At 44.9% G+C, this 22,102-nt stretch overlaps 1 protein-coding gene across 4 annotated transcripts in view; it reads left to right on the top strand.

Annotated features, from left to right (window-relative positions):
* LOC107373568 (calcium-dependent secretion activator 1) overlaps window positions 1–22,102 on the top strand; it is a 603,181-nt gene that overhangs the window by 301,398 nt on the left and 279,681 nt on the right. For 3 of the 4 annotated variants that reach the window (XR_011520070.1, XM_070549105.1, XM_070549104.1), the window contains one exon: window positions 11,201–11,342. Coding sequence is in view for 3 of the 4 variants with exons in the window: in XM_070549105.1 (XP_070405206.1) it covers window positions 11,201–11,342 (142 nt within the window). In the remaining variant the exon portion in view is untranslated. Of the gene's footprint in view, window positions 1–11,200; window positions 11,343–12,576; window positions 12,616–14,513; window positions 14,625–22,102 lie in introns of all 4 variants that reach the window. The other variant, XM_070549106.1, reaches the window with a different exon arrangement.

Here is a 22,102-nt window from a genome sequence, read left to right as displayed (position 1 = left end):
TTCCCGAAGCTCCAGCTCGAAGGCGAGACTGTTCCTGTGATATGAGTCTTGTCTCCACAATCTTGTTGGAGGGAGGAGGAGCAGACTGAAAATGGAGTGTATGACTGTAATGAGTGGTGTCTGATATCCACGCGTCTACAGTTAAAAGCCATTTGGGAGCTGGGCTTGTGCACGACGACGGCAGAGTGCTTGTAGGTGGGGCTGCGCGCTGAGCCGAGCTGGAAGCTAGAGACGGAGTGTAAAGAGGAAGCACCTTTGGGACCAGCTGTGTAAGTGTCATGTGATTAACTGCGTGAACATGCAGGTGGTTTGCAGTGATTTGTGTGGGGAACATGTGTGAGGATTCGGCAGAAGTTTCTGTAGAAGATGACTGTAGGACTTTGCTCTTAAGATTACATTGTTTGGGTTTCATATCGAAACCAACATCAACAGAAGAGTTAACATTACAGTGAGTAATACACACATATTCCCCCAACGACTCATTTTCTTGGTTGCTTTTGGCGAGGTTCTTGTGACTGAGAAAGCCAAGATGACTTCTGCTGGTTCTTTCAGAACTGTTGGTTGTCAGGTCTCTGGTCCTGTTAAGGCGGAGCAGAAGTGTGAGGTCGGCCACGAGGAGCAGCAGGTGCAGCCAATGCCGCCTTAATGCACAGGCCAAGCGGGCTGTGGCCAGAGGCCTATGAGGTTTAAGGCCCTATGAGGTTTAGAGGCCTATGAGGTTTAGAGGCCTATGAGGTTTAATGGCCTATGAGGTTTAGGGGCGTATGAGATTTAGGGGCCTATGAGGTTTAATGGCCTATGAGGTATAGGGGCGTATGAGGTGTAAGGCCCTATGAGGTTTAAGGCCCTATGAGGTTTAGGGGCCTATGAGGTTTAGAGGCCTATGAAGTTTAGAGGCCTATAAGGTTTAATGCCCTATGAGGTGTAAGGCCCTATGAGGTTTAGGGGCCTATGAGGTTTAATGGCCTATGAGGTTTAGGGGCCTATGAGGTTTAGGGGCCTATGAGGTTTAATGGCCTATGAGGTTTAGAGGCCTATGAGGTTTAGGGGCCTATGAGGTTTAAGGCCCTATGAGGTTTAGGGGCCTATGAGGTTTAGGGGCCTATGAGGTTTAATGGCCTATGAGGTTTAGAGGCCTATGAGGTTTAGGGGCCTATGAGGTTTAAGGCCCTATGAGGTTTAGGGGCCTATGAGGTTTAGGGGCCTATGAGGTATAATGGCCTATGAAGTTTAGAGGCCTATAAGGTTTAATGCCCTATGAGGTGTAAGGCCCTATGAGGTTTAGGGGCCTATGAGTTTCAATGGCCTATGAGGTTTAGGGGCGTATGAGATTTAGGGGCCTATGAGGTTTAATGGCCTATGAGGTTTAGGGGCGTATGAGGTGTAAGGCCCTATGAGGTTTAAGGCCCTATGAGGTTTAGAAGCCTATGAAGTTTAGAGGCCTATAAGGTTTAATGCCCTATGAGGTGTAAGGCCCTATGAGGTTTAGGGGCCTATGAGGTTTAATGGCCTATGAGGTTTAGGGGCCTATGAGGTTTAATGGCCTATGAGGTTTAGAGGCCTATGAGGTTTAGGGGCCTATGAGGTTTAAGGCCCTATGAGGTTTAGGGGCCTATGAGGTTTAGGGGCCTATGAGGTTTAATGGCCTATGAGGTTTAGAGGCCTATGAGGTTTAGGGGCCTATGAGGTTTAATGCCCTTTGAGATTTAAGGCCCTATGAGGTTTAGGGGCCTATGAGGTTTAATGGCCTATGAGGTTTAATGGCCTATGAGGTTTAGGGGCCTATGAGGTTTAGGGGCCTATGAGGTTTAGGGGCCTATGAGGTTTAGAGGCCTATGAGGTTTAGGGGCCTATGAGGTTTAATGCCCTTTGAGATTTAAGGCCCTATGAGGTTTAGGGGCCTATGAGGTTTAATGGCCTATGAGGTTTAATGGCCTATGAGGTTTTATGGCCTATGAGGTTTAGGGGCCTATGAGGTTTAGGGGCCTATGAGGTTTAATGGCCTATGAGGTTTAGGGGCCTATGAGGTTTAATGCCCTATGAGGTTTAAGGCCCTATGAGGTTTAGGGGCCTATGAGGTTTAGGGGCCTATGAGGTTTAATGGCCTATGAGGTTTAGGGCCCTATGAGGTTTAATGCCCTATGAGGTTTAAGGCCATATGAGGTTTAGGGGTCTATGAGGTTTAATGCCCTATGAGGTTTAAGGCCCTATGAGGTTTAGGGGCCTATGAGGTTTAGAGGCCTATGAGGTTTAGGGGCCTATGAGGTTTAATGGCCTATGAGGTTTAGAGGCCTATGAGGTTTAGGGGCCTATGAGGTTTAAGGCCCTATGAGGTTTAGGGGCCTATGAGGTTTAGGGGCCTATGAGGTTTAATGGCCTATGAGGTTTAGAGGCCTATGAGGTTTAGGGGCCTATGAGGTTTAATGCCCTTTGAGATTTAAGGCCCTATGAGGTTTAGGGGCCTATGAGGTTTAATGGCCTATGAGGTTTAATGGCCTATGAGGTTTAGGGGCCTATGAGGTTTAGGGGCCTATGAGGTTTAGGGGCCTATGAGGTTTAGAGGCCTATGAGGTTTAGGGGCCTATGAGGTTTAATGCCCTTTGAGATTTAAGGCCCTATGAGGTTTAGGGGCCTATGAGGTTTAATGGCCTATGAGGTTTAATGGCCTATGAGGTTTTATGGCCTATGAGGTTTAGGGGCCTATGAGGTTTAGGGGCCTATGAGGTTTAATGGCCTATGAGGTTTAGGGGCCTATGAGGTTTAATGCCCTATGAGGTTTAAGGCCCTATGAGGTTTAGGGGCCTATGAGGTTTAGGGGCCTATGAGTTTTAATGGCCTATGAGGTTTAGGGCCCTATGAGGTTTAATGCCCTATGAGGTTTAAGGCCATATGAGGTTTAGGGGTCTATGAGGTTTAATGCCCTATGAGGTTTAAGGCCCTATGAGGTTTAGGGGCCTATGAGGTTTAGAGGCCTATGAGGTTTAGGGGCCTATGAGGTTTAGAGGCCTATGAGGTTTAGGGCCCTATGAGGTTTAATGCCCTATGAGGTTTAAGGCCATATGAGGTTTAGGGGTCTATGAGGTTTAATGCCCTATGAGGTTTAAGGCCCTATGAGGTTTAGAGGCCTATGAGGTTTAGGGGCCTATGAGGTTTAGAGGCCTATGAGGTTTAGGGGCCTATGAGGTTTAGAGGCCTATGAGGTTTAGGGCCCTATGAGGTTTAATGCCCTATGAGGTTTAAGGCCATATGAGGTTTAGGGGCCTATGAGGTTTAGGGGCCTATGAGGTTTAGAGGCCTATGAGGTTTAGGGGCCTATGAGGTTTAGAGGCCTATGAGGTTTAGGGGCCTATGAGGTTTAGAGTCCTATGAGGTTTAGGGGCCTATGAGGTTTAGAGGCCTATGAGGTTTAGGGGCCTATGAGGTTTAGGGGCCTATGAGGTTTAGGGGCCCATTATTTCAGGTTAAACAAAAACAAAAGAAAAAAACCCCACAATTGTATTATTTGTCAGACTTTCAGTCAATCATCTTAGATGCTCATTTAAGGCTGCTGATTGATCCAAATCACAAGTGACCTTCTCACCCATGTGACCTCTGGACCATGAGCTCACCATTCAAACAATTTAGATGATTTCAGTGGTTCTGGTCCATCTGACCTGGCCAGACTCAGACCAGATGACTCCCAAACTTCTCCGGTTGGCAGCTGCATCTTGTCAGCTAATCAGTGAGTTGGATACTTAAGGAGGATGGTGAACACTGCTCGATGCCAGATGATTGCTACTGACTGGTAGTTTCTAGCCGCTTGTACTCGTCTCTAGGTCTCCTAGTGTATTGTGACTTTTTGGAACTCTCGTAACTCTTGGATGTTTTTGAACAAACTGCCTCAGGTCTTGCTTCGCATCAGGAAACCCCACGCTGAATCCATAGGACTCCACACCAGCTCCTCTTCTTCATTCAGCCATCCACTTGTCCAGACTTGCTCGCTCTCCATCAACCCTCCGCTCCCTCTCCAGCTCCGAACCTCCTTCTTGGACAAACCCCTGGCTCACTACCTCCCCTTACTCACCTAGTCTCCTCGACCTCCACACAGCCTTCCCGTTCCTTCTCCCACTGGACTTCCAGTGCGCCCTTAGTTAACGTTCTCCTTTAATAAAAGATTGTTATTTTTCCTTCAGCCGTTGTCCTGTCCTGATTCTGCATGTCTTGGGTTAGACTCTTGCCCCAAACCATGACACCGGTAAGAAAAAAGTCAGAAAGTTCCTCTTCTACAACAGCAGCGAACTGGAATATTCCTCCACCATCCACAAGTTTGCTGTTGGGATTAAAATCTAGTTTGGTGAGTTAGTCTAATATTAATCTGCTGTGCGTGCATGTGTGTGTGTGTGTGTGTGTGTGTGTGTGTGTGTGTGTGTGTGTGTGCGTGCGTGTGTGCGTGTGTGTGTGTGTGTGTGTGTGTGTGTGTGTGTGTGTGTGTGTGTGTGCAGGTGCACTTATGGGCCTATAGCAATTGTGTTCTGACAGATTTAATATTCAGCTTTTCAGATTATTTTTTACTTTATTCTTATACTTACTTCATGCTTAGCATGATTGTTTCTCCATAGATGGGTTTCTTGTGGAGACAGTTTGAAAGACAACCGTAGAACTCGACCCATCACTGAGAGCAGTTAATGGATGGCAGTCAGATTATTTATTTTCACATCTATAGGATGGCTTGCCAGGCTAGCAGTCTGGGAGTGTGTAAGAGAACTGTAGGTCATTATAAAATGAGATGCACGCTGGCTGAAAGGGAAAAAATTACTATGTTTTGATACACAATTAATGTGTGTACTGCAAAGGATGTTGGAATATCATCCATGTGTCTGAAAGTTTTTGTTAATAGGCAGAGACTGCTCACACGGCTAGGTCATGTGACCTAAAGATTTACAGAATAAACACAAACAAAAAACACTTCAATACCAATTTTGCTTGGTCAATATGTGGTCTACTGAAGCTGCACATGCAATGACATTAAGTAAGATGGGAAAAAACACATGCAAACATGCCACACTGTTACATAAATGATACTTCAAGTGTTGTGCAGTTTTCTGATGCTTGGTGTGACCAAGTACCTTGCACTGCTATGCAGTTGTTTTCTGACAGCTGAAGCAAATTGGAAAGAGGCAAAATTGATGACACCAACAAGTTAAAATGACAAACAATTTGCAGCCATCTCAGTTTAACTAAATTAGTGGACCATGCTCTGCTTCTCCATGACTCCCGGCTCTGACAAGATGAAAAGGCGGGGAAGCATTCCCCAGGGACAATTAGCACTCTGCAGATCAAGTCCTCATTGTGAAAAGGGAGTGTTTCCTTTGCAAGAATACAGACAGATCCACATAATTCCTGCAAGCATTTGCAGTAGATTGAAGAAATGTCTGGTCGCCAGCAACCAGCTTCAAGCTCTGACGGTTTCCTACATACATCTATGTACCATCAAGTGTTTTCAATGCTCTTTACCAGCAAACATTACAACTGAACATTCAACCTTCATATCAGTTTATTAGTTCAAAGCTTTCTATCTAAGGAAACCCAGCAGCTTGCACGGAGTCACTGACTTGTTGTGTGAGAGACTTCACAGCAATCCCAATGCTGACTCTGAATTACAAAATAAGCGAGTGTAGGTTTTTCCCTGCACAGAAAATGCATAACGGCCAAAGCAGAGATTTACCAGTACTGAGCTTCCCCAGCAAATAATAATAATTCTAACAATATTAATAATAATAATGTGTACGCTTTACAAAGCGCTTTTAACAACTACTCAAAGACGCAGTACAAATAAGGAGATAAACAGGCAAGACCAAATAAAGAAAAGAGAATATGTTAATGTAGTTTTAATGCTTGGTTAAATGGGTGTGTTTCTGCAGCGAGTCAGGTGCACGGATGTGTTGAAGAAGAAGAAGAAGAAGAACATTTCTATAGCACCTCTCAAGATAAAAACCACGAGGGGCTTCACAAAACAAAAAAAATGTAAAAATATTAAAAAGCATTTAGAAAATGTTTAAAAATATATTTAAAATGAGCAAAAATAGGCAATTGGGATTTAAAAGAAAAAAATGTTAAGAAAGAGAGAGAGTGAACAGGAAAGAGGGAAATCAGTGGATCCTGAGGAAGGTGGAATAGGTGGGGAGAGCAGAATAAAGAGCGAGGGGTTGAAGAAGGTCATACAGAAGCCAGCTTGAACAAGTGAGTCTTCAGCTGCTTTTTGAAGGAGACCACTGAGTCCACTGATCTCAGGCTCAGGGGGGGGAGAGAGGTCCAGAGTCTGGGGGCCACAGCAGCAGATGATCTGTCACCTTTGACCTTCAGCCTGGTGCTTCACAACCAGTAGGCTTTGATCACTGGACCTCAGGGACCTGCTGGGGGTGTAGGGTAAGGCTGCTCGATTATGGCGAAAATAATAATCACGATTATGGTGACTGAAATTGAGATCTCGATTATTTAGGACGATTTTTCAATTTATGTTGATTTTCTTTGTTTTTATTCAGTCATAAAATTGCTCAGGGCACAATCAGGACAAAAATAAATAAGAAACAAGACGATCACTAAAATAACTCCTGATTCCCAGTATAAAAAGACCAATATACTTAAGTCTATGACCCAAGGGCTATAGAGCTTGGGTTTAACTCATTTAAGTCTAACCAGTACAGAACCAACCACAACTGCACCCCCAACCCGGTTTCACAGCAATCATGGGCAAGCTGCACGTGTATTTAGCACGCGCACATTTAGCTGTTTTTAGCAGCTCAGGAGCCCGCAGTTACGGTTTGTCACTCACTCTGGTTAATCCAACAAGGACCCAGCTCTGAGAGCCGTTTCTTTAGCGACCGACACATCACTGCATCATTCCCTTTCCCGATGTCCTGAAGAACGGTCCGGAGCGCAGGCGGAGTGTTTAGCTAACCTGCAGGAAATGTCAACGACAGTTATCCAGAAAGTAGCTAAGGGTTACCAGAGATGTTTCTGAGGTGTTCGCTAGGTACTTTTACGCTTTAAAAAGTCAAGAAGGGGTCTGAAAATCTGTTAGAAATAGCGTCAAAGTCTCTAAGTTGGCAACACTGTGGGAGGAGCGCTTCATTTGCAACTCAGCTCAGCGCAAGTGGCTTGTGTTGTTTTTATAATCGTTCAAAACTCAGATTGTAATTGGGATTAAAATTCGATTAATTGAGCAGCCCTAGTGTAGGGACTAAGAAGATCACCAATGTAAGATGGTGCTTGCCCATGTAAGGCCCTATAGACCAGAACCAGGATCTTGAAATGAACCCTGAAGTTGACTGGTAGCCAGTGAAGCTGGAGGAGAAGCGGGGTGATGTGGGTGTGTTTGGAGGACTTGGTCAGAAGCCGAGCACAGGCGTTCTGAACCACCTGTAGACGGTTCAGGGAGGTTCTGCTCAGACACGTGAAAAGAGAGTTACCGTAGTCTAAGCGTGAGGAGATGAAGGTGTGGAGAACACAGTTTCCTCCATCCCCTTCTTTTTCAACAGCGGTCGTACAACAGCCCTCTTAAAAGTAAGGGGAACCACACAAGAGGCCAGACTGGTATTTAAGATGACCAGTATATAAGGGGCCAGAACAGAAAAAACCTCCTTAAGCATCCTTGGGGGAAGAGCATCATAAAGTCAGACCCACGGTGCGCACCGGCCGCAGTGAGACGGGTAGAGAAGCTGCACAAACCCACGTTTTTAATGAGACAAACAGCTGCAGATGGACAGTTAAGGTAATTAGTGTAAATGAGCTACTAACGCAGAATTATTTACTGGTCTCTGTTCAACATCAGGTCCGTATAACCGACGTTACCCGTATTCACTACCCCTTAATCCACGCTGCAGCAGCTTGACCGAATCATGCACAGTCCCTGTTGGCCTAGATCAGGGGTCGGCAACCTGTTCCCATCAAAGAGCCATTATTACCCGTTTCCCACAGTAAATAAAACACTGGGAGCCACAGCAGCCGTGGCGTTGTGGGCGGGGCCTACCCTCAGACAGCAGAGAGCTGCTCACAACAGGTGACAGCAGCCGGTACCGGTCGCTCGTGTACGTCAAAGTTATCTTTCATAAGACGATAATCAATAAAACGATTTATATAAAGTGGATCCAGAAGTTGTAGCCCGTCTCTGTCTACAATATTTTGATATTTGTCACCCTGTTGGTGGTTTTACTGAGCAGGTGCCACTTTTGTCATACGTTTCTTTTAAAACATGTTTAGACTGTTCAGAATACAAATCCAGGCTCTGTCACGTTTGATTGTTGTAATTAAACTTTGTAGGTGGGGAAGGTCAGAAAAGGATCCGATCATTCTGTTTTTCCCTCATTTACAGCGACGGAGACAACGGCGCAGTGCGCCTGGCTCTGGTGTTATCAAGTTAAATTTGTAACAATTTTCACAAGAAAACAAAACAGTTAAAAGCAGGGCTTGTGTTGACCGGACAGTTCCCGTATGCCACCGTTTATTTTGACGGAGAAAGAATAGAAAGAATTACCCCGACGCATGCAGACGAACTGACATTTTATTCTACGCACATCGCAGATGTAGCTAAATCACTCAAGAAAAGATTCCCATCTGAACATTTGAGCTGGATACTGCTCAGCGCAGCTCCCTGTCAGCGTGTACTTTATAAGGTACACAGCGAGCTGAAGATGTGGAGAGGGGCTTGGAGTGAGTCACAGAACCAGAGCGCATGCGGGAAGATTCCTCCCACTGAAGCGAGTGTTTTGCAAACCCGGTCTCTCAGAGAGACTTGTCACTTAGAAAATGTTCCCTGATGATGAAACTTTGGCTGAATAGCGCTTGTTCCTGTCTCCAATGTGGCGACACACCCAGGAGCCGTCTGAGGAGAATCCCAGAATCTCACGTCCTCTTCAGCTCAGAAAGCGCCGATATGATTACGCGCAAGCGTGACGCGTCAACCCGGTCTCACAGTAAGACCGGGTTGGACCTGTTCAGGTTTACGCAGACAATCTTTACATTTAGAATTGGCTTACAGATGTAAAATTAATGCAGTAAAATATAAAGCATTTTATTTAAATATCCATTCATTATTTTACAAGCACAGAGAGCCGCATCAGATGGATGGAAGAGCCGCATGCGGCTCCAGAGCAGCGGGTTGCCGACCCCCGACCTAGACAGATAACTGATAATACATCAACCATATATTACTGTGCATTACTTTATTTGAGTATTGATTAAACATAACACATCCCAGCACAATGCTGTTTTTACCCGGGGTGTGTGCTGTCATCATCTGGGTTATAAATATGAATTTTTATTGTGATGCGTTCACAGACCACAAGGGGTAGTCGCACATCTGGGTGGGAATCTCTGGTCTAGTTGTTCTCCATTTTTATCTTGTTTTGCCATGCCCTGTTGTCGGCTTGACTCCCGGTGTCAGCAGTAATGTATGTATGCTGAAACAGATAGAATTTTTTTATATTCTAGTTGTTTTGATTATTTTCTGCAAAATATTTTGTGTATCCGGAGATCTTTGAATGTGGTCATTTCCAAGCAGCGTTTTAGCATTCTAGCATGCACTGGATGGGACCCAGCAGTCCCAACGGGCTAGTCTACTCGCCTCACTCGGGCTCACAAGGACTTCAGCTGGTTAAACAAGCAAAGAAAGAGATTCGTCTCCATGTTTGATACAGTTTACTATTAAAAATACGGGCACTTGTAGCCAAAAGAAAAATTGTTACAGCTGAGACTGGGAATTGAACCAGTGTAAGGTCATTTAAAACAGCATGCAAGCCAGGTATCTATCCACTAACCCACCAAAGCTGTTACAAATCTTCACTCGTCGAAGACAGTGACATGTCATGGTTTTGTTTCCGATGCAGGAGTAATTGGTCGGAATACCCACTCTGGTACCGGTGGAGGTTTAAAGCAGTCGTCTGTGAAATGAAGGCCACATTTTCAACTGTAGCATGAAATCAACGCTCTATGCCCGCAGCTAGGGGAAAGCGGCCGTTAGTGACCTACTTCCAGGGCAGGCGGGTTTCAGATCGGAGACTAGATTCATGGGGAGGAGCAGGACCTCATGACGTACTTCGTTTCCATCCTCATGTCTGCAGGTTTCAGCTCAGAATTTGAAAAGTTGCAGCTGAGACAGGAAAATGCATGAATGCAGCCACAAACTGGTTTGTGGGTATTTTTTATGAGGAAATGATGTCACCTTGTAAAAACGATAAGGTACTATCAAATAAAAGTAAAGTATATGGAATGACAGAAATGATACTGGGCCTCAAACAAAGCATCACCTAGTGTGATGGTGCGCTGCTGTGATGTCTCAGTGTTGTTTTTCACACCCACGGCACATTCCAGCATCAGAATAGGAGCCGGCAGAGCCCCCAACTGCCTGCACACAGTAACAAGCCCACATTGGGTTGGTCTCTACTCACAGGGACATATTTTCCTCAGAAGGTCATCTGCTCTGTTGCCCCACAGCGGCGTACTTATGTAGAAGTAAAAGCAATAGTACTAGACAGGCACCAAAGTCGGGCTGCCATTCCAGGAGTTAATGAGATCCAGAGCAGTGGTAGCTTTGCCCCTGCAAGCAAACTCCTGAACACGACACATCCAAGTGGACAGCAGCCGCTTAAGTGGCTAATTTGGAGAGTGACAATTAGGGACACAACAAATATTGCACCTACTGCGTATCATCGACCTTGACTTGAATGCCAGCACAAACACACAAACATGCTCAGAGGGAGAGAGAACCACAAAGAGAGAGAGGGAGAGGAAAGGCAGACACTGCGTGGTGCCGTGAGGCATCACATTAGCACACACTGGACTCCATTTTATCTCCTGTGGTCTTTGTCAGTGTTGCCTTTTTACCAGTTGGGCGCCAGCGGAGACCAAAGGAAATGAGTGTGATGTGTCGGATTTAGAAACACCCCAAGAGTCTGACCTCTGGTTGGCAGGATTGAAAACTAGGAGTGTTTTGTCATTTTTCTAATGAAGAAACAAAAGAAAGCAGAAAGCAACGGCCCCTTCATTACAGTCTGTTTTATTTTATTGAATCTGAGAACACCTCTTAGGGATGAAATGTGTTACAGATTCTTGGAATATTTCTCCCTAAAACAAAGATTGTAAATGACCACAACCAGACTGTTCTTGTGATCTCACTCAGAACTCCTCCACTCCTGTTTCTCCCCAAACCTGCTTCACTTTTCAGATAATCTGTGCAACGGGAAGTTCCACAAACACCTACAAGACCTGTATGCCCCTCTGGTGGTGCGATACGTGGACCTGATGGAGTCATCCATCGCTCAGTCCATTCATCGAGGCTTTGAGAGGGAGTCCTGGGAACCTGTTAGGTAAGAATATCTACCCTGTCACTTTCTTCATGCGTTCATTTAGCACCTCTGTGGGAACAAAAGTTGTATTCCTGGAAAGTAAGTCTGCAGCATCATTGTTAGTGACCATGTGTTGCTCCAGCTTTCTAAAACAAAGGTTTCAGGAATGAGTGAGATTTTCTACAATATCTTACAATATAAAGAAAAAGTTGTTGTTTTCAGTAATTCCATGCAAAGGGAAACCGATCTATTCCAAATGTTTATTTCATTCATTTTGATGATTATAACTGACAACTGATGAAAATCCCAAATTCAGTATCTCAGAATATCAAAATATTGTGAAAGGGTTCATTATTGAAGACCCCTGGTGCCCCACTCTAATCAGCTGATTAACTCAAAACACCTGCAGAAGCCTTTAAATGGTCTCACTCTAATTCTGTAGGCCACACAATCAGACTGCCGGCTGCTGACTTGACAGTTGTCCAGTTGACCAGTGACACCTTGCACAAGGAGGGCAAAGGTCATTGTTAAAGAGGCTGGCCATTCGCAGAGCTCTGTGTTCAATAGAATGGACTTTTATTGTCATTGCGTGGGGTACAATGAAACTGAGGGTTGCTCCCATCGAGCCGTAAACACATTCAACATGAATGAAAGTTAAAAAGAAAAGGGAAAGTGAAACATTTAAAAACATCATTAAAAGGAGAGACACCGGCAAGGAACACAGCATGGTAAACAGATAAATAAATAAATACAGCTAGAGGTATGTGCTATTTATACACACAGTCCGTGAGTGTTTGCATTCCTGATTGTCCAGGGCCACTGTGACATGTCCTCCAGAGAGGGCCAAGGGCCGCCAATGATTTTTTTGAGCAGCGTGGACAACTCTCTGTGCTGACTTCCTGTCTTCAGCTGTGGAGCCTGCGTACCACACGCCCAGACAGTATGTCAGCACACTCTCCACAGATGAGCGGTAGAAGGCTAGCAGCAGCTTCTTGTCCAGGTTGTTCTTCCTGAGGACTCGCAGAAAATATGGCCACTGCTGAGCTTTCTTTACCAGGACTTTGGTGTTATGGGTCCAGGAGAGATCTGCTGTGATGTGGGTGGCCAGAAATTTCTAGGTGGTGACAGTTGCCACCTGGTCTTAATGGATCAAGAGCGGTGCATGGTTCTTTCTGTTCTTCCTCAGATCCACAATGATTTCTTTTGCATTCTTTGTGCTGATTTCGAGGTTGTTTTTTGAGCACCAAAGGGACAGTCTTTCCACCTCTGCCCTGTATGCTGTCTCGTTGTCTTTGCTGATTAATCTGACCACGGTGGTGTCATCCGCACATTGAATGATGTGGTTGGTTGGGTGAAGTGGAGTGCAGTCGTAGGTGTACAGTGGATACAGTAGTGGGCTCAGAACACAGCCTTGAGGAGAGCCGGTGCTGAGTGGGAGTGTGGAGGAGTGGTGGGAGCCGAATCTCACATGTTGTGGACGGCTTGACGGGAAATTTTTAGTCCAGTTGCAGGTAGTGGAGGGGATCTGGAGACCCAGCAGTTTGGAGTGGAGAATGCCGGGGATGATGCAGGTGAAGGCTGAGCTGTAGTCCACGAAGAGCATCCTCACGTAGCTCTTTGTGTTCTCCAGGTGGCTCAGTGCAGTGTGGAGTGTGAGGGCGATGGCACATTAAAAGAGGCAAAGCGAAAGACAAGATGTGGTAGAAAAAATGTACACGCAACAGGGATAACCGCACCCGGGAGGGGCCTGTGAAACAAGACCCATTCAGAAATGGGAGGAGATTCACAAAGAGGGGACTGCAGCTGGAGTTGGTGCTTCAAGAACCACCACGCACAGACGTATGCAAGACATGGCTTCAGCTGTCACATTCCTCGTGTCGAGCCACTCTTGAACAAAAGACAGTGTCAAAAGTGTCTCCCCTGGGCTAAAGACAAAAAGGACTGGGCTGCTGCTGGCTGGTCCAAAGTTCTCTGATCAAAGCATGTTTTACATTTTCTTTGGAAATCAAGGTCCTAGAGACTGGAGGAAGAGAGGAGAGGCGCAGAGTCCACGTCGCTTGAGGTCCAGAGTAAAGTTTCTACAGTCAGTGATGGTTTGGGGTGCCATGTCATCTGCTGGTGTTGGTCCATTGTGTTTTCTAATGATTAACTCATTCGCTGCCAGCCGTTTCCTGATCAGTAAAGCCCTTCGCTGCCAGTGTGTTTCAGCATTTTTATGAGTCAGAGAACTTTGCGCTAGGATGATGTCGACACCAAAACAACCAAAACAAAGCGGAGACTAACCTCTTACATCACGAGGAATTTGCGCGTTTCGAGCGTTATCCGTTCTTTCATAATCTGTTGTCGAATTGTGATCGGCAGAAGCTTTTCCGGTTCACGCCTCACTTTTTTTTACAGCAGCGGCCCAAAACGATCTCCTAACACATGGATTTTCTGCTTCCTGATCACGTGACGTGTGTCGTACGCGGATGAAGATCAGCTTTAGAGCTGAGATGCTTGTTCTCACGGTGCGGGGGCTCATTCCAATGCCCACACAGTTAGAAAATGCAAATGGGCAGTGAACGGTTGGATTTAAAATGACAACTTTTGTCATCACTGGCAGTGAATGAGGTAAGGTCAACACCGCCATCTACCAGGAGGTTTTAGAGCATGTAATGGTTCCTGCTGTTGACCAACTTTATGGAGATGCAGATTTCATTTTTCCAACATTTCTAACATTCCTTCTTTTGCATGGGTCTTTATTAATATTCTAATATTCTGAGATACTGAATTTGGGATTTTCATTAGTTGTCTGTTATAATCAACATTAAATATATAAACATTTGGAATGTATAATTCTGTGTGCAATAAATGAATCTAATATATGAGGTTCACTTTTTGAATGAAATTACTGAAACAAATCCACTTTGTCATGATGTTCAAATGTTATGACCAGCACCTGTATTTCTGTGGTTAATGGTTCAGTGAAAACTCCAACCAGCAAACGTGTGCCCTTCTCTTTCTGCACCTTGTCTTTTCTACATGGGTCATTAGCCAGCAGTCCGGTGAGCAGTGGACCCTCTCACTGTCACCCACAGAGCTGCTGACTGTGTGAAAACATGTCAAACATTCAACAGTTAAATATTAGTTTAGCCTGGAACCACATAAAGAGATTTTAAAAGTAATCATGAGCTAATAAGAATCGATGTCAAGTGTCAGCATCCAAATGCCTAAAGTACCAAACATATCAGTGCAGAGTGTTAGTCTCCCACAAATGCCTGGCTTTTCTGCACCCCTCTGGAGCACAGCTAGTTGTGATTCAGAGTGTGCATTAGCCTTGCACAGCCTCAGACATGCACACGTGACCTTGGCAACAGCAAGACCGATCCTAAGAGCTAAAGGTTTATTTGCTTTAAATTTCTTAAAGTGCATTTCTGACCCTTCTTTTGTAAAGAACATGTTTTCTCTCAACAGCACACGCGATTTTTCGGCTGTGCCAGACACGTCATTTGGAATCGTAGGATGTCCAAGGAAGATCCCATCTTTCTCGGCTCTGATTGGCAAGAAGGGCTCTACTACAATTTATTTATAGGCAAATTGGCATCTTCCCTTGATAAGTTCAGACTGTTCTCCTTCCACCGGCACACACAGAAAACTGTTTTGGGGAGTTTTGTAAATAAAATTGTGAACTTCGTGCGGCAAGAAAGACTGGATCTTCCTTGTCCATGCTACGATTCCAAATGACGTGTCCCATCATGGTCGAAAAATAGTTCCGAACTGAAAGTTGAACCAACATTTTTTTTCTGCCCGTGAATTCAATGTCTTATGTGCGTCTCACTTGGACGTTAAAAAAAATTGGGCATCTTATTACTGTAAAAAAATATCATTAATTTAAATGTCGGAAAGTGTTATATTTGTATACCATTCTATGGTGCTTTATATGGTAAAATCTACACCGCTCTTATTTGGTGGTCCAGTTTTATGATGTCACTTCCTGTAAAGATGGTCTGGCTCCGTCGTACGTGTTGTTGGTGATGGTAGACAGCCTTGTGTGCGTTCCTGAACAATATGTAATTTCAATCTACTGTAACACCTCTACGCACAGAAAGCACATACGTTTTTTTATGTTTTTCCATGTTGTCTGAATGTTTTATTTGGATTCATTGGCGATAACATTATATTTTATACGTGTTAGTTTTAATATGAATATAAAACGAGCCTTTTACTTTTTAAATTGTGTATACATTTGTTAAATTAAAAATATAAGCGAGTTACTACCCGTTAGCCACCGAAGCTGCAAACAATAAGCAACTAATCAACCATAGATAACTTCTTCTGATCTAAAAAAAAACATTTTAAATTAGTTGACTTACTTTTAAACTTGAAATTTGCCCCCAAAGTAGCTGCTGGCTTCTGATCCGTCATCCTTTTGAAAATACTGTGGTGTGTTATGGGTAATTTTTGACCAAAATCTTTAATACTTTATATTTTACTAAACAGTCTTGTACAGTTTGTTATATCCTTCTTTGTATTATTTTCTCATAGACCACACACAGATGCGTATAACCCTACCTGTTGTTGCCAACTTCATCAATAAAATAAGAAAAGGCTATCAACCTCAAACTCCTCCTTATTCTGTAGCTCAGGATCCAACTGAGCATGAAGCTCATCCTACAGATCAACCTGCAGCAGTGGCGGTGGCCATAACTACTGGAGTCATACCCAGCCTACCTAGTAGGACAGTACCATCTTACCGAAGTCAATCTGTATCTCAATATGATAAAACTAGGACCCAGGGCAGTTGCTGCTTGTCAACAAAGAAGGAGAAGAAGCAGAAGAAGAAGAAGAAAATATCATTTCTATAGCGCCTCTCAAGATAAAAATCACGAGGCGCTTCACAAAAACAAAAAAATGTAAAAATATAAAAAAGCATTTAGAAAATGTTTAAAAATATATTTAAAATGAGCAAAAATAAGAAATTGCGATTTAAAAGAAAAAATGTTAAGAAAGAGAGAGAGTGAATAGAAAAGAGGGAAACCAGTGGATCCTGAGGAAGGTGGAATAGGTGGGGAGAGCAGAATAAAGAGAGAGAGGGGTTGAAGAAGGTCATACAAAAGCCAGCTTGAACAAGTGAGTCTTCAGCTGCTTTTTTTTTTTTTTTACCGTGTCCTGTCTGGCTGTGAAGCAAGCAGAATTGATGTCTGAATGCTGGTGACAAGCCTTACAGATTTACTCTCAGGTGGAGCATCAAAGCGTCTGCTTTTAATGTCACGCCTGATACTTAAAACTTTATTGTTATTGTTTTTGAATGCTTTGTAATTCCGACCAGACACGGAGACAGAGGTGAAAGAAAGGGAAAGAAAAGGTGGGGAGAGGGGGGGTGTTCCACAAAAATAAACAATAATGAACAAGAGGCTGCTTCTAGACCTGCAGAAAAAGACAAAAAAAAAAAGCAAAAGGGCAAAAAAAAAGGGACACAACAACAATACAACAAGATCAAGCTATCACTGCGTCAACTTGATGAAGAAATATATAATCAACATTGCTTAACTGAAGAATCACGATAATAAATCACAGTGCATTAAGTGCCCACCATAGTCTTAAGACCTGTGTTTAACGTGCCCAAGCCCATACTTTTGAGAGCACCATGTGAGCACCTGTGTGTGTACACGCGCTTGCAAGGGCGTAGGAACCGGGGGGGATGGGTGGGACGTGTCCCCTCCAATATTTGACAAACGCACATTTGTCCCCCCCAATAACATGGAGAAGATAAAGATAGATTTTGAAATATTTGACTCGCGAGCTTTTACTTTGAAAGACACCGCGGACTTCTCTCCGACACAGCCCCTCCCCTCAGGGAGTTACAGGCTGGCTGAGTGAAGCAGGAGTCAGAGCCGGGGCAGACACAGGTGTCAGAGAGACGGCAGCAGCTCAGCGAGTTCTTCTCATGGGCAAAAAAAGAAAGAAAGGAATTGTGAGTTGGTAATAATTTAGTGCAAGAGTATAATTGTATTTCTGGTCAAACGCTAAAATGGCTGACTAGCGTAAACATCTTGCTAGTTAGCATTAAACATTAAACAACACTACTAGTCAACAAAAAAAGGCGAATTTTACAGTAACAGACAAAAACCATTTGACACGAAATAAATAAAAAAGTAGAATCTCCACATAGAAATGGAGTTTGTAAGTGTGATTGTTGCTTGTTTGTGACATTCTCATCACATTTAATTTTTAAACCTTATTCATGTCACTTTTTTCATATAAGAGACCAGAGGAAGCTCAGCAGGAAATGATGAAGAAGGTGAGACAGGCAGCGCCAGACCTGCTGAGGGTGAGACAGGGAGCGCCAGACCTGCTGAGGGTGAGACAGGGAGCGCCAGACCTGCTGAGGATGCGACAGGGAGCGCCAGACCTGCTGAGGATGAGACAGGGAGAGCCAGACCTGCTGAGGGTGAGACAGGGAGCGCCAGACCTGCTGAGGGTGAGACAGGCAGCGCCAGACCTGCTGAGGGTGAGACAGGGAGCGCCAGACCTGCTGAGGATGCGACAGGGAGCGCCAGACCTGCTGAGGATGAGACAGGGAGAGCCAGACCTGCTGAGGGTGAGACAGGGAGCGCCAGACCTGCTGAGGGTGAGACAGGGAGAGCCAGACCTGCTGAGGGTGAGACAGAGAGCGCCAGACCTGCTGAGGGTGAGACAGGGAGCGCCAGACCTGCTGAGGATGAGACAGGGAGCGCCAGACCTGCTGAGGGTGAGACAGGGAGAGCCAGACCTGCTGAGGGTGAGACAGGGAGAGCCAGACCTGCTGAGGGTGAGACAGGCAGCGCCAGACCTGCTGAGGGTGAGACAGGCAGCGCCAGACCTGCTGAGGGTGAGACAGGGAGCGCCAGACCTGCTGAGGGTGAGACAGGCAGCACCAGACCTGCTGAGGGTGAGACAGGGAGCGCCAGACCTGCTGAGGATGAGACAGGGAGCGCCAGACCTGCTGAGGATGAGACAGGGGGAGCCAGACCTGCTGAGGGTGAGACAGGGAGCGCCAGACCTGCTGAGGGTGAGACAGGGAGAGCCAGACCTGCTGAGGGTGAGACAGGGAGCGCCAGACCTGCTGAGGGTGAGACAGGGAGCGCCAGACCTGCTGAGGATGAGACAGGGAGAGCCAGACCTGCTGAGGGTGAGACAGGGAGCGCCAGACCTGCTGAGGGTGAGACAGGGAGAGCCAGACCTGCTGAGGGTGAGACAGGGAGCGCCAGACCTGCTGAGGGTGAGACAGGCAGCGCCAGACCTGCTGAGGGTGAGACAGGGAGAGCCAGACCTGCTGAGGTGCAGGTAGGTGCTACAGTGGAGTGAGATTTTAGATGATTGATGATGAGAGGAAGATTCGAGCATGATAACAAGTGAGCACGACTAAATAGTACTATAACCACCATGATTTTATTTTTGCACTAGTCCTCCAACAGTATTTTTACTCCTTATTCCTGTCCATTGTTTTTATATTAGAGATCAGATGAAGTTCAGCAGGAACCAGTTGAGGGTGAGACAGGGAGAGCCAGACCTGCTGAGGGTGAGACAGGCAGCTCCAGACCTGCTGAGAGTGAGACAGGGAGCGCCAGACCTGCTGAGGTGCAGGTAGGTGCTACAGTGAAGAATGAGATGGTTTTAGGTTGCTGATGAGAGGAAGATTTGAATGTAATAATAAGTGAACACAGTTAAATATATGTAATCCCATTACAAGTAGGGCTGGGCAGTACGGTTTAAGAATAAATTACATTCTGTACACGCTTACTTAGAAATATTAGAAAAATAAGTGTTAAACTCTGCTTTCTGGTGCATTTAGACTGCAATTTTGGCCACTGTTTTTTCTTTTGTCCATCTGAAAATTAACGTAGTTCCAGCTGTTGTTGTAAGTGAATTATTTCTTTTTTCATTCTGTCAGAAACAAACAGATTTTTCTGATTGTTGGTCAGCATTGTTGGCTGATGTAGTTTAAAATATTCTGATGAGAGTCAGATCAATTCAGACTGAATATTCACAGCTTTAGTCTTGTATTAAATCTGTTTACACATCTCTACCCATAGGAATAAGATAATATATCCTACATTCATGTTATTAAAATATATCCTACATTCATATTATTAAAATATATCCTACATTCATGTTATTAAAATATATCCTACATTCATGTTATTAAAATATATCCTACATTCATGTTATTAAAATATATCCTACATTCATGTTATTAAAATATATCCTACATTCATGTTATTAAAATATATCCTACATTCATGTTATTAAAATATATCCTACATTCATGTTATTAAAATATATCCTACATTCATGTTATTAAAATATATCCTACATTCATGTTATTAAAATATATCCTACATTCATATTATTAAATAAAAATAAAACACTACTGACACATAAACAGCTTTTTTATAATTAAAACGTCCACGTTGGCCGGCAATCACCTGGATCCGGCTAATGGGGAGTAAGTAAGTAAGTAAGTAAGTAAGTAAAAGTAAGTAAGTAAGTAAGTAAAAGTAAGTAAGTAAGTAAGTAAGTAAGTAAGCAAGTAAGTAAAAGTTTATTTATATAGCACCTTTCACAGATATAAATCACAAAGTGCTGTACAACTTGATAAAGATCAGGGCAAATACCTCTAACCAATAAAAACATCAAAAAAACAATAGCAGTGATAAACGTAGAAAATTAAATCATGAGTATAAACAAAGTGAAGGTGTGAACCCGAACAAAGCCATCATTCTGAAACATTTAGGGAGGGAACGCCTGGATGAAAAGGTGAGTTTTTAGATGGTTTTTAAAGATCTCTACAGTGTTAGAGAGACGGAGATTTGAAGGTAGACTGTTCCAAAGTCTGGGTGCAATAGTCTGAAAGGCCCTGTCCCCTTTGGTTTTCAGTCTGGTTCGAGGAACAACCAGGAGGTTTTCAGATGTGGATCTAAGGTTCCGAGAGGTGGTGTGTGGGGATAAAAGCTCAGATAGGTAGCTTGGAGCCTGGTTGTTAAGAGCTCTATAGGTCAGGACTAAAACTTTAAACTGTATTCTATATTCTACCGGGAGCCAGTGGAGGGACTGTAAAACTGGAGTGATGTGAGCTCGTCTGCTGGACTTGGTTAGGAGTCTGGCTGCTGCATTTTGGATGGCTTGAAGGCGTGAGAGGGAGGTTTTGCTGAGACCAGTAAAAAGAGCGTTACAGTAGTCTAAGCGTGATGACACAAAGGCATGAATGATTTTTTCCAGATCCGCAGTAGGAACCAGTTTACGGACTTTTGAAATGTTTCTCAGTTGAAAGAAACAAGAGCGGGAGATGGTTTTGACGTGTGAGTCTAAACTTATAGCTGGATCAAAAATAACTCCTAGGTTTCTACTGTTGGCCTTGGCTGATGGGCAAAAAGAGGCAATTTCTTGCTCGATTTTTGGCTGAAGTTCCGGGGGTGCAGCGATCAGGGTCTCTGTCTTGTTGGCGTTGAGGACAAGAAAGTTGCTGGACAGCGAGTTATTGATCTGGGTCAGGCAGAGTACAAGTGTGGCCAGCCTGTCCAACTGGTGTGGCATAAAGGACATATAGAGCTGAATATCATCAGCGTAGATGTGGTAGGAGATGTCTGGGAAAGACTGAATGATGCCAGCTAGGGGAAGAATATAGAATGCGAATAGTAGAGGCCCTGGAACTGAACCTTGTGGCACCCCGCATGTTAGAGAGGCAGTATCTGAAGAGAAGGTTTCGGACTTCACTGTGAATGTTCTGTTGGTGAGATAGGAAAAGAGCCAGTCTAGAGCAGAACCTGAAATCCCAGCCAGGGCCTTCAACCTGTTTAGTAGAACGTTGTGGTCTACAGTGTCAAAAGGAGCCTAAGTCTCCTCCCCTTCTGGCTGGCTCATGGGTCCCTGATCAAAAAAAAAACAAAACAGAATGTTAGTGAACTGGGCTATAAAAGTTATTTTCTTGTCTTTCTGGGCTTTGCCTTACACCCTGAGTCACATCTGTCAGACTTTTCTAATCCTAGAGTTTCACCATCTATCAGATTTTCTATCAGAAGCTGATGCAGGAGATAGCGGCAGGAGACTATGTTCATGTTCAGCCTGCATGAAACACTCAGTGACACGTTAGAATCAGAAATAATCATTTAATGTATTTTTTTTTCAGTGAAGTTGACCTACGGTATATATTGACCTACAACAGATTTGTTAGATTTCCAAAATGTGTCCCCCCCAATATTAAACTCGTTCCTACGCCCTTGCGTGCTTGTTTATGTAAGGTTTCTCTATAGGAGCGTCCAACAGAGAGTGTGAGGGACCACAGATCCGCCCCCCAAAGATGCGCAGGAGACGGGGGGAGCTCCAAGTCCCAGAGATCCAGGCGCTGCCCCAGAACACAGGAACCCCAAGGAGACTGCAACCAGAAAGGCCCCCGCCCCCCTCGAGAGGCACAGAGGATCGCCCCGGGGGGCCACAACCAGCAGCTGGCAGAGTCCTGGGAGACATAATCGGCAAGCCCTCAGGCCCGCCCGCAGCCTCCCACCCCCTAGCCGGCCGAGCCCGGGACCCAGCAACCCGGGACCCAGGGGCGACCACCCCCGCCGGGGACCCAGCAGAGCCCAGGGACCCAGACCCCACCAGGCAGCCACCGGGATCTATCATGCAGATGCCAAGATCTTAAACCCCCAGACCCGGTCGCCACGAACACTCAGGCAGACCAAGGCACAACCCCTCACACCAGGTGTGGCAGGGGGAGGGGGGACGAAGATCTATATCATCAAAAGAAGTTCCAGGAGAGGGGA

The sequence above is a fragment of the Nothobranchius furzeri genome, chromosome 3 (genome assembly GCF_043380555.1).
Source record: "Nothobranchius furzeri strain GRZ-AD chromosome 3, NfurGRZ-RIMD1, whole genome shotgun sequence".
Taxonomy (NCBI): Eukaryota; Metazoa; Chordata; class Actinopteri; order Cyprinodontiformes; family Nothobranchiidae; genus Nothobranchius; species Nothobranchius furzeri.
This window is presented reverse-complemented; position numbering and strand designations above follow the sequence as displayed.